At 44.2% G+C, this 13086-nt stretch overlaps 1 protein-coding gene and 2 pseudogenes across 1 annotated transcript; 1 reads left to right on the top strand and 2 right to left on the bottom strand.

Annotated features, from left to right (window-relative positions):
* LOC142091706 (von Willebrand factor A domain-containing protein 5A-like) overlaps positions 1–13086 on the bottom strand; it is a 521312-nt pseudogene that overhangs the window by 220828 nt on the left and 287398 nt on the right.
* LOC142091600 (epimerase family protein SDR39U1-like) overlaps positions 1–13086 on the bottom strand; it is a 334998-nt pseudogene that overhangs the window by 213461 nt on the left and 108451 nt on the right.
* On the top strand, positions 6521–8520 carry LOC142092063 (olfactory receptor 6X1-like). Its single transcript, XM_075171800.1, has one exon. It carries the CDS (start codon positions 6521–6523, stop codon positions 7460–7462), a length of 942 nt encoding a protein of 313 aa, XP_075027901.1. The 3' UTR covers positions 7463–8520.

Below are 13086 nucleotides of genomic sequence, written 5' to 3'. Positions count from 1 at the left end.
GTGTCCCTAGAATGGCCAGGGTGACAGCATACTTTCTCCAAATATTCTACTAATTTTTCAGGATTCTGCACTTGTGCAGGGATGAAGTTCCAGAACACTGAGGGTGCCCATCGTCCTAGGCATTTGCCCATGCTATCCCACTCACCCTGCCACTCATAACTATCCAGCTTTGGGGCGGATCTCTGGATGACATTCTTAAATTGCTTACTAACCTTGGATAAAACCAAAACAATATTCCCAAGGAGTACCAACAGATGTATCTTAACTACCCAAGGATGTTCAAGGTACTAACAAGTTATTTTAACAAAGGAGACGACATCATAGAGGAAGGTAGTGAAGGTGCCATTCTCTATTTCCTCCATAAAAAATCTCTCAGAGGAAGAGGTATAATTGCTAATGGTCTCCATGAGATGGTACCCGAAATACAGTAACGGCTTCATTACAAATCCCAAATACTAAATAACTCCCAATGCCAGTGTTTTAATAACAAATCTCCCAGGCAAAACATCACTAATCACTGCAGAGCACAGCATACTACAAAACCCAGCACCAATCTTTAACAAGTACAGTAAAAACAACAGCATGGTGCAAATCAGATAAACTAATATCGAGAACAGATGAATCAATATTGTGACTGGCAACTGTTAATGGATATAAATTTCTTAATACGCTCTAGTTAACCTGTTGCTATCTCTACCTTTCGAGCCCCACATTGGGTGCCAAAAAAAGACTGTGGTGGTTTAACCCTCGCCAGCAACTAAACACCACACAGCCGCTCGCTCACTCCTCCTGCTCTGGTGGGGTGGGGGAGAGAATCGGGAGGGTAAAAAAGAGAAAACTTATGGGTTGAGATAAAGACAGTTTAATAATTGAAATAAAATAAAGTAAAATAGTAGTAGTAGTAGTGGTAGTAGTAGTAATAATAATAATAATAATAATAGAATATACAAAGCAAATGATGCACGATGCAATTGCTCATCACCCTCCAACTGATGTCCAGCCAGTCCCTGAGCAGCGATTGCTGCTCCCCAGCCCCCTCCCCCAGTTTATGTACTGAGCATGACGTCATATGGTATAGAATACCCCGTCGGCCAGTTTGGGTCAGCTGTTCTGGCTATGCTCCCTCCCAGCTTCTTGTGCACCTGGCAGAGCATGGGAAGTTGAAAATTCCTTGATTAGGGTAAACACTACTTAGCAATAACTAAAACATTAGTGTGTTATCAACATTATTCTCGTACTAAATCCAAAACAGACCACTATACCAGGCTAGTAGGAAGAAAATCAGCTCTACCCCAGTCGAAACCTGGACAGGCCCCAGCCCAATTGACCACTTCTGTGATTTGACCTCGTGGTTGCAGCTCTCCTGCAGTGACACCAGGCTGCTGCAATGTCTATCCGAGATGTAGTCTTGCCATTTTTGTTCACTCGGGCACCTTATGTCTGCATTACAGATGCCATCCTGAGGCTCCCATCGAGCATGGGGGGCAGAAGGCCTTCTCCACCATGTGTGAGAAGTGAAAGCCTTCTCACACATCACTGTGGTCAGCATTTTCTAAGGGACACTTCTTACTGTCGATTTGCTGCCTGGGACACCCCCACTGAGAAACCTGAACAAAATCTTCTCCTCTTTCTACACCATCCTCCCACCCCTCGTGAACCCACTGTAAGCCTGAGGAACAGAGAGGTCAAGCAAGCCTTGAGAAAAGCTGTCAGGAAAGCTGTGGCCTGCACCGAGAGTGCACACTAGCTGTGCACCACCGGCTACACAGCACTCCTAGTTCTCCTCAAAAGTGTAGGGGTGATGTGGAGGGAATATATTATGTACCAGGCATATCTCTGGAGGTGTCTGGCTTTCAGGACACTTTTAGAAAGGCCGTGGGGGAGAGGGAAGAAATGAACTCTTCCCTAAAAGGTAGCGGAAGAAAGTGTCTTTGCCTTATTCCTTTGAGCTAAAGAGAACATTCTTGTGTGTGGGAACTGCATACACAGGAACTATAATCTTCCTGCATAAGATGCCAATAAAGACCATCCAGAAAGCTACTGGCGGTAATCAGGCGTGTGCATCTTGAAAACCAGCAGTTTCAGCAATCTGGCAGTGCTGCTTTTACAGACTCCTGCTCCAGATGTGTGCTCTGAACTGCAGGTTTTGGGGTTGTGCTGGCTGTGGTGGGGCTAGCCACGAAAAATGAGCTAGGCATGAGAACAAGGGGTCAGAAAAGGAAAAGGATACTTGGGAAAGATTTCACCCTCCCCCAAGTAGAAGTTCACAGTTCAGTTGCTGAAACTTCTTCATCTCTTCTGTTCTTTTCGGTTTGTTTGGGGTTTTTTTTTGTTCGGTTGTTTGGTTCGTTTTGGGTTTTTTTACAGTCATTAACCTTTACTGCTCCTGTTTCCTTAGCATTTGCAAAACCACCACATCGCTTTGCAAATTTGTGTCTTCCGGGTGTTTAACACCTTTCTCTGAAAACCAGCCTATTCAGCTAAGGAAAGGTACGTGCTTGTGTTGCTGCCCGCAGTCAGAACCTGCAAGGAGCTCTGGCTGCAGGGAGATATCTCGGGAGCTCCGGCTTTTTAGTGCGAGCAAGGTCTGATTCATTGCTGGAAGGCTTATGGACAGTGGTGAACAGCATGTTTCTCAGGGATGCGTAACACTTTCTTCTGGCCTCAGGTTATTCGCTTGCAAATAGGATGTGCTGATATTATCATTCATGCTCGCGTGATCCTCCTTTTAAGACTTTCAGGGCAGAACCTTTTTAAATTATCCACCACGATGCATGCAGTCCACTGCACGTGGTTCCCAGGAGGCTGTCAATCCCAGTACCCAGTGGGATAATTCATGCATGGGCCTTTTTGTTTCCACTTCAGACAGGACAAAACAGATCTCAGATCATATTCTTGTTGAAAAACTGAATGCCCTAGGGGCCCAGAGAAATGGGTCAGGGGTCACCTTCCAGGAGACCAGGGACTTCTGAGATGCCCTGAAAAAACCTGATACCCAAGGTAACGACAATGTCCCGCTGAGCTGGCTGGCAGCAAGAGAAAGCTGAAGACCGAACTGGTGATGGGTCTCGCCAAACGCCAACTCCCTGTCTAGCCTGTCAAACTTTCAGGAGTACCAAGTACTGGAGGAGCACATATCTCATTTGCATACAGATAACGCAGGGCTATTAAAGGTCCTTGAGGTGGGAAGGGGAGGCTGCATTTTTCACTGTTCTGCTGTCTCACGCTCTTTGATTTACTGACATGTTCCACGGATGGGAAAATTGCTGATAACAGATCTATTTCAGTCTGAGACCTGTCGAAACTAAACCATTAGTGGGAGCAACAGGGAGGGACAAAAAGGCTGATTAATCGTCCCAGAGTGCTTGTGTGTTCTGTTGGCAATCCAACTATCAGCTGGTCATCTCTCCTGGTGCTGATAACAGTACTTGTAAAAAGTGCCTGTTAGGCTGTGATTGTCTTTATGCACCTTGCATATCAAGAAGAGAGAAAAAGCAGCATCCTTAATATAAATGCAGCTGGTAGGAGCAGGGGTTCATCATCCAACCCTTTGGCTGGGTCTGAGGTAAATGTTGAGTCTCCGTTGGTGTTTTTGAGGGCTGTCTCTCTGCTGTGGGCTGACTGTGGTCAGAGCTGGGGGCTTTCTCCTGTGTAAGAAAGAAAAAGGGGCTGCTTTAAAACCCTGGGTGTTTGGGATAGGAAGAAGGATTGCAAGCATGCGACTCAAAGGCAGTGAGACAAATATCTGAGAAAAACCTGATTAATGGTTTGTGAAACTCTTTGACAACAAAATTAATGGGATCAGGGTTGGGGGTGGGAAGGAAAAACTTGCAGGAGCCAAAACTCTTTGGAGTTCTGTTCTTGCAGATGGAAATGTTTGGAACTTCAGATGGAAGCTGCTGTAGCTGAGCTAAAGCAAAACCAAAATGAGAAAAACTTCTGCTTTTATTTCAGTTTGAACCAGGATCATTCTGTTGCATCAAAAATCCCTAGTTCTGTGCTGAATCACAACAAGCTGCGGCTTTTTGTTGTGCACATAGGTGATTTGCTTAATAAGCACCCGAAGGCTAATTCAATCTTTATCAAATCATTAATGCTCCCCTCCCTTGCATATGTCTGTATGCAGCTATCTTCCTTTGTTTCTGCATATCTGTGCAGTTATGTACATGAAACACCCTCCTGGCCCATCCTGTCTGCTGCTCAGCTGTGTTCTCTGTTCGTAATCACCCATCAACCTCCACTTGTTCCCAGTGAAAATAGCTTCATTATTTTCTTTCTCTTAGCAGTTAAGGAATATAATTTTTTAACTCCCAGTGGAAGCTTTCAACTTTGGTGTCAAACAAATTTCAGAACATTTACTGAGCCCGTCACCCATGCCCCCCCGTTCAGATCAAGTGGATGTGCTCCTTCCTTGTCAAAGGACTTCCTTAGCGAGAATTAAGGTGAGGTAGAGAGGCATGTGGGACAGAGAGCTTCATTAGTGATAAAAACAGCCTAAAGTTTATTGAGTTAATTCAGGAATGAAGCTGCCATTATGGTATGGCAGTATGCTTCAGAAAGAGTTCTCAGAACAGACAGGTTTGGGTATTCTGTTCCCACAAGACTTTTGCACTCACTCTACTATCTTATCAACAGTTGTTACCCAAGGCATCTTACCCAGAGGAGGCTGTGTAGACTTGCACACAATTTTTAATCAATTTTACCATCCAAAATGAAAATAAATGCAGGGAAACAAAATATAGATCCTTATAGTTATTGAATCCATAGAGCTGACATACTCTGCAACAGCTGATTCATCAGGTCTGTCTGAGAATTTGGGGCTCTTTTCATGACTCTTTACAAGAGTTTAATTTTTGTTACTAGTTAAGATACTCTGTGGGTTTCCATGCTGATTTATCAATTAGGCTGCTTTTTAAAATTCTGCAGGCCCTTTATGCCTTTTAATTGATCCATTTTTCCCCTAAGATTTCATGTTGGATGAGCTGAGTTAATTGCTCCTTCCCAGCCAATAGTCTTTGCACAGTAATGGGCTTTATTAAATGCCTGTGAATGTGCAATGGAGCTACCTGAATATCTTCCCTCCGTCTGGAGCCACTCAGTTTGCTTAACAACAGCACATAGAGAGGTTTAATTATATGCTGAGTATAGACATTGCTGACAGGTATTTATCTCCCTTCCCTCCTCAGAAGACATTTGTTATTTGGGATGATGATTTTAACATTGGTGGCTTGTTCACAAATGTGAATATCTTCCTTCCATTTTTGTGTTTTCATTATTCAGAGAACCATTGGTGGCTACTGAAGGTAATCCAGGCCCTAAAGAGACCGAGGCATGTGAGTATTATACTCTAAGTGTTTTAGGACAAGAAAAAGAAAATATTTCAGAAAAATCTGCTGTCCAAGATATTTAGACTGTTTGCTCGTATGTGTAATTAGATTGCATGATAGAAATAATAGTGAATAGAGACATGATATGTTGACAATAATGTATTGGTAAGGTATTCCTACCCTAAAGCAGGGAGGGGCAGAAACTTGAATGATTTTTAAAATGTACTTAGAAAGGGAAGATCATGATATCTACTCCCCAGTCAACTTAATGCTTATTTTGATAAGTACGAATGAAAGGACTGTCCCAACATTTGAACTTCTTTTTTGTAGTAAAACTGAATGCATGAGCAATTAATAGGTTTAAGATGTGACTTGCATGCTCTTTCTTTCATTTAGAACTGCTTGACAACAACCTGTGAGGATGAAAAAGACCAAGGTAACAAAAAACTGGTGACATAAATCTTCATAAAGCAGAGATTTAAAATATTTTCTGCATAGTCTATTTTTTAGCATGAAATAATTCCGTGGAAAAAGAGTGAATTCTTACATAAAGCTATGGCCAGGACAGACTTATGAAGGCTTCGTGTATACAAAAGGTGATATACATTTCATCTCTGTTTAAACAATAACATTTTTGGATAACTATTGCCATCTAGCTATCCTGTGTTCTGGTATGGACAACCGATGGAGAAACGCCTATGGTAAGAGGTAGTTCATGTTGCCTACGTCCGGATGGGGTTAATCACTTTTTGGCGGTACTCTGAGCTTCAAAGTAGGAGCCTAGATTAATTTTGAGTAGACATCCATCTTTTAGAGGACATAAATTAGGGTCATGTCTTCCACCCTTAGAAATGTAACTGGTAGAGGGAACATTACAGTATATATCACTGTCGATCACAAATTCTTCAGTCTTCTATACAGTCTTCTAGTGTAAGAGAGATAACTTTTTCAACTAAGAAATGAAACAGTAAAACTATTATAAGGATTCAACATCCTGGTTTCTTTAAAATAAATGTTAAAATCAATTTTAAAATGTCTCTTACATATATAAATTTGTATACATAACTATATGTGCATACACATGTATATCTCTATATTTCCTCTTTCCTACTCACTCACATAAAAAAAGACTTTGATCAGTCCTTTACTTGCCATATTTATTAATGCAGAAATATACAAAGTGGAAGCAGAAGATGGAAAACCAGACTTTTGTGACTGAATTTATTCTTCTCGGTTTCCCCAGCATTCAAAGGGTTCATGTTTTGATCTTTGTGGGAGTCTTGGTCATCTACATTTTGACTGTCACTGGGAATGTCATCATCATTGCCACAGTGGTGAATGACAACACTCTCCACAAACCCATGTATTTCTTCCTTGGAAATCTGTCATTTCTGGGAATCATCTATGTCTCGGCCACTGTACCCAAGTTTTTGGCCTGTCTTCTGGAGGTCAAGAAGTCTATCACCGTAGCTGGGTGCAAAGCCCAAGCTTTCTCCCACTTTTTCCTTGGTGCTACTGAGTTTTTCCTCCTCACAGCCATGTCCTTTGACCGATACATAGCAATATGCAACCCTCTCCACTACACCACCATCATGAGTGGAAAACTGTGTGCTCAGCTCTCGTTTGGCTCTTGGATGGGTGGCCTTATGACTGTCTTTGTGCAAACTATTCTGGTGTTTAGATTGCCATTCTGTGGCCCCAATGTCATCAATCACTTCTACTGTGACGTTGGGCCAATGCTGAAGCTGGCTTGCACTGACACCCACCATATTGAATGGCTTGTTTTCATTGTTGCTACATTGGTTCTGTTTAGCACTTCCTTTTTGACTGTCATCTCCTACTTCGCCATCATTTTGACCATAATGAGGATCCCATCTGCTTCTGGGAGACAGAAAGCTTTCTCCACCTGCATTGCTCATCTGACTGTAGTCACCACACTTTATGGGGCGCTCATATTCATTTACGTCAGGCCAAGAGGGCGTGCCTCACTAAGTATGAACAAAGTGGTAGCCCTTCTGAACACCCTTGTAACGCCACTGCTGAACCCTTTCATTTATACTTTGAGGAACAAAGAGGTAAAGACTGCCTTGAAAAAATCACTGACTAGAAATAAAATATTTGAGGTTAAAGAATGAGGACTAAAATGTTGCCTTTTCTGCAGGCTCCTGTAGCAAACTGATTCTAGAAACCCCTTTGGGAAGTACAAATATCAATAATTTTTATAAAGAAGGCAGATTACTTGGATTATGATTAGGCAGGCAGAAATACTGCCTCCTGACTGTGTGATCTGTGGACAATATTTGACTTACATACTTGGTTGCCTGTTCTGCCACTTGTTTATTCTGAGATTATGCTTCCAAGTCTTTTCCAAAGATTCATTATTTTCATTATCCATCACAGCAAGAAATAGAAATAAGAGGGCTCTCTGCCATTTCCTGTATTTATTTGTTACTATGAAAGAGATGTTTTATGATTACAGAATTTAATTCTTCTAAAATGAAGAGGCTGAGGGGTTTGTGTTCGTGTTTTTTGTAGCTCCACTGACCTTTAACATAGCAAAATCGGCACAGGTCAGCATAAGCAATCCTACTTGTTATTTATGTTCTGCATTATTGATGTGATTTATGTGATTGATATGCAATGCCTCCCTAATTCCTGACATGATTATCCTGATCAAGAATATTGATTCTCTCATTGCTTCAACTGATTGTCTGTGTCATTTGAAACATATGATTTCCTTTGATTAATCCTTGTTTGAACTAAAACAAAGATTTAAAGAAAATGTTTCCTGTATGGTTATACTAACCTCAGCTAAAGGGTGGGTATCCTCATTTAGGTAGTCACCTTAGTCTCTCTTGTCAGTTCACCTTTGAATGACAAACTCAGCTGGTATTCACTGGCAAAATGGCTTCTCATAAGGAAGCGATTTTAGGGAATTCTGGCCTTTTATTCTCAAGTAAATCAGAATTCCTTTGAGAAGGAAAAAAAAAAAAAACAAACCAACCCCTTTAAAATTATGGCTAGAATTTTTATACTTCCCTAAGGATTTTTCTATGGATTTCTGTCCTCGGAAACCTCCCACTCAGTAGGTAGCAACCATGAAGAGTCATTGAAAGTGTCAACCTTACCAGATGTGTTAGGAACGTAGACATTTCTGTAAATGCTGACCTCAGACCTTGCCTCTTTCAGTGTAATAAAATAATTGCTGCCAGGATAGGTGCTTAAAGAGGGCGTGCAGAAGGTAGTAAGCGTGGGCTTATAGACAAGAGTATGTACTGTTTGCAACACAGGAAAGTAAAGGGGTGGAGGAATGGGCTTGCTTGTATGGTTATTTTTATTTTGAGGAATAATAATTTGAAAAAAAAATGTTCTTTTAAAGTGGTGGTAAAACAGATGGAAATCTGTTATAGGAACAGGCAGGGAATCAGACTCATGTGTGTGGACAGACCTGTTCAGAGACATCAGCATAAACCTACCAGATGTGATTTTAGTGGCCCTATTTATCTCATTGACAATGTTTCCCCAGAAAAATTATGAAGGCAAGGTGGAAAACCAGACCACCCTGAGGGAACTAACCCTTTTGCAGTTCACAGGCATGTGGGAACTCCAGGCTTTCCTTTTAACAATCCTACTGACCACTCCTGTTTTAACCCTGGTATCACCTTCATCATCTGGATTGATGCATGTTAGGGGATGTTATAAGCAGCCACCACCTCCAGCAGCTCCACAGCCTGGTGATTCCTCCTGCCCGGCCGCTAGAGCCAAGCTTAGTGACCCGGGGTCTCCATCCCAGGTCAATGGCCATGGCTGCTGCTTTCCTCTTTGCAGGCTCAGCCAGTAGTGAGGCTCAGTGTGTACCCCAGAGACACGTGGGCACACATGTACACATGCAAAAGGACACTGACACGGTCAGACAGACTGCCACAGCCAAGGCGCTGCCATCAACAGCACCGACACACAGGACCCACATAACACACAAGTGCAGACACCCATGTCCCCACCGCCTCTGGGGCTGTCAGAGACAGGCAGCCACTAGTGCAGGTACACACGCGACTCTCTCAGGGTTCACAAGCCACATGGATATTTGCAGGTGCCCTGAGCATTGGCACAGCCCCTCTGTTCTCCTGGTACCCTGCCCAGGTCCTGGCCCTCTGACCCGCCCCATGGGTCCCCTACTTGCCGGCTGGTCCAGCTTGATGCTCCCTGCAAACACGCAGCACTCACCCAGTTGTCCCCCTGGCACCTCACACTCCACCCAGGTACCAGCACCAACCCCCTGCCCAGCTGATACCCCTGCCCGGAGCTGGGGCTCCTGCTAACCGGCTGGTCCAGCTTTAAGTTTTCTGGTGAACACACACACCCTCCACACACACGCACTTTGGGGAAGATACAGATACTCACCCCCCGCAGCAGCCAGCACCAGGCACATGGGCTGTCACCTGCGTTCCCGCTTGTGGCAGGTTGACCCTGGCTGGACACCACGTGCCCACCAAAGCCGCTCTATCACTCCCCCTCCTCAGCTGGACAGGGGCAAGAAAATATAACGAAAGGCTCATGGGTCAAAGTAAGGACAGGGAGAGATCACTCACCAATTACCTCATGGACGAAAGAGACTCAACTTGGGGAAAACTAATTTAATTTATCACCAATCAAATCAGAGTAGGATAATGAGAAATAAAACCAAATCCTAAAAACACCTTCCCCCCACCCCTCCCTTCTTCCTGGCTCAGCGTCACTCCTGATTTTCTCTACCTCCTTCCCCCTGAGCGGCACGGGGGGATGGGGAATGGGGCTTGCGGTCAGTTCATCACACGTTGTTTCTGCTGCTCCTTCTTCCTCAGGGGAGGACTCCTCACCCTCTTCCTCTGCTCCAGCATGGGGTCCCTCCCACGGGAGACAGTCCTCCATAAACTGCCCCAACGTGAGTCCTTCCCATGGGCTACAGTTCTTCACGAACTGCTCCAGCGTGGGTCCTTTCCATGGGGTGCAGTCCTTCAGGAACAGACTGCTCCAGCATGGGTCCCCGAGGCAGGTCACCAGTGCAGATCACTCAGTTCTGCCTGGAACGAGACCAAAACTGCGGGATCCACCTGGACACAGACATCCCATGACCTGGTGCCTGGAGAGATGCAGCTATCAAAGCCAAACAACTGGACTTGCCTATACGAATCGCTAACGCTCTGTGCCAACTGCTGAGTCGCATAGCAGTATCAAAGGCAGCTAGGCTTAATTCTTAGTTTTTGGAACCAGTGGTAGTTCTGCACCATTTGTAACTGTTGTAGCAATTATACAGCCACCACCTAGACCATGGTAGGAATTAAGCGGATGCCACCTCAACAGGGCTCATCCCTAGGTTCTGCTTTAATAAAACAATCAGAGTTCCTTTTTCTGCTGTGTTTAATATCCAATAGTAGTTACAGCTAGAGCTGGGTGCCTCCGAAGAGGGACCCCGTCTGTTGATTGTTACTGGATTTTATAGTCTCTGTAGGTCACTTGATTTCCTGATAGCACTTCTGCTCATCCAGTCCCATTCGTGGAGTCTGGGGTCTTCTCTTTTTCTGATTTGCTCTTGCAGCCTCCAGGCAGCCTTTTTGTCTGTTTCTTGAGACATTTCCTTATCTTCTGTTACAGAATATCCTGTACTTAAATTCTTACTTACACTTCCTTGCCACCCGTTACATTTCCACAGATAAAAACTTAAGTTAAAGTACAATTCATATGGCCTAAGGCTTCATTTACTTTAGTCACTGGTGCTAAGCTCTGGCACAAATTAGTCTCTCACTATACTAACATTAGTCCATATTACACATTCATTTCACAAATGTCTTAGAATTGTAAGAGATTGCTGTTTTCCTAATTAAGGTCGGCATTTCCCTTCCCATACTCCTTCATTTCCAGTGAACCATTGCTTTATAGCCAATCTCATTATTGATTCAATAACTGGGAGTGATCCATTACCTACAGGAGGTCTTGTGCATACTTTGATAAGCATCTCTTTTCATCCTCCAACCTACAAATCCTAGTCACTAGGCCTGTTATTGGAGCTGTTTTCACCTCTTATTACCTTTCTAATGTTCTGTTAAGATCTTTGCAACCCAATTGATCCCATTTAGCCAAGGATTTACTAGCACAAGTCCTGTTTTGATGCCCGCATAATAAGTGTGGTTACAGAAGTCTCTAGAAGTCCGGTTACAACTTTATGACTGCGTGCACATTAACAAAGAATCAGCCCCCCATTGCATAAGGATTATATATGCGTACTCTCAGGAATACTGACAGCTCAACCAGATCATGTGTATTACGAAAGTGTTAAAGTATGTCAGGAGTGACTGCCGTCTCCAGCATCCTCCTCCCAGAACCCTCCTGCCTGGCTGCTGGAGCCCAGGCCAGTGCCTCCATTCCAGGGGTCTCTGCCCAGGATGAGGGATGCAGCTGCCACTTTTTCATCTGCAGGTTCAAAGCTGAGCACGTATCCCAGACACTCACATGCACAGACGTAAAAGGACATTGGCAGACAAGGTGCTGCCATCAAACAAGGTGCTGCCTTTTACAGCACCTACATACAGGACTTGAATAACACATGTCCTCATGTGCCCTAGTGTGACTGACCAGGTTTGGTTTGAATCACTGTCTCCCTTATCATTTGTCGGTCAGGTTTGTGTCCCTGCATGTTCTTGTTTATGGCTTCCTCCTATTATTATTATTATCCTTTTGGTTTGCATTGAGAAGGTCCTTGACCAGATACCCTTAAAGGAGAAGACATTGTCCTTCCACATACCCTTACAGGAGGGACCAGCATGAGTGAGGGGAGTGAGGACCTCAGTACCGGTGGCTGGAACAGGACCATGGGTCCTATGACCCTTCATCTCTGAAAGGAAGTGTGTTCCAGCCTCTTTCACTCTTCCTCCCTCAGCATGTTGACCACTGCTGGCTTCAGGCTGGTTTCTCTCACATTTTTTTATCCTGGTCGTGGTGTTCATTCCCAGGGGTTGTGGCCACAGTTTGAGAAACTCTGCTAATAAATAGCCTGTAACAACTCCCAGCTTCATTCTGGTCACTGGGTCAGGGCAGTGGAGGCACCTGTGTACCTCTGACTACCACCTGTAGACCTCTGAACAACCATCAGAGACAGCCCAGAGGCAAGACCCTCTCAGAGATCAATGATGTAAGCACTTCCCTGAATTCCAGACTCTATACCAAAGAAGAAGGGTATTTTGGGACCCCACATCATGGACCCTTAAAGAAATGGGGAGCACCTGTGCAACTCATTTGTTTTAAAGGAACGCATTCCTCCTCCAGACACCCCAGGTCAGCTATGGCCCTTGCACCTAGCCCTGGAAGAACGCTGCTGGTTCTGAACCCCAGCACTGAATGTCACTCACTTGTTTATCTGCAGGATAAACATCTGTTTTGCCTAAGCCTAAGCTAGTCACCTGGGAGGAAGTCCTCTCCTCTGTTTTCACACATCTACAGAATATTTGTCTTCATCTGAGCTTGTCAGTATAATGCCTTTAAATCAAGCTGGAGATATAAGGCCTTTGGGGATCTTCCATTTCTGACCCTCCCTTAGACCATTGCTTCAGCAAGAGAGGACTCCTGCCTGCTACTCCCTTGATGAGATCTCCTCTGGCTGAAGTGCAGTACCAAGGGATGAGCTTAAAAATACAATTTAGTATCCTCAGCCTAGGCAGCTACTGCCTTACTTGTGTGGTGGGACACACACCTGGCCACCAACCGTGGCCCCAGCTGATTGTATGTC

This window comes from Calonectris borealis, chromosome 22 (assembly GCF_964195595.1).
Source record: "Calonectris borealis chromosome 22, bCalBor7.hap1.2, whole genome shotgun sequence".
Classification (NCBI taxonomy): domain Eukaryota; kingdom Metazoa; phylum Chordata; class Aves; order Procellariiformes; family Procellariidae; genus Calonectris; species Calonectris borealis.
Note: the sequence above shows the minus strand (reverse complement) of the source record. Positions and strands in the feature narration are given on the sequence as shown.

Coding starts and splice junctions, on each gene's coding strand:
- LOC142092063 (XM_075171800.1), top strand. CDS start 6,521: ATGGAAAACCAGACTTTTGTGACTGAATTTATTCTTCTCGGTTTCCCC.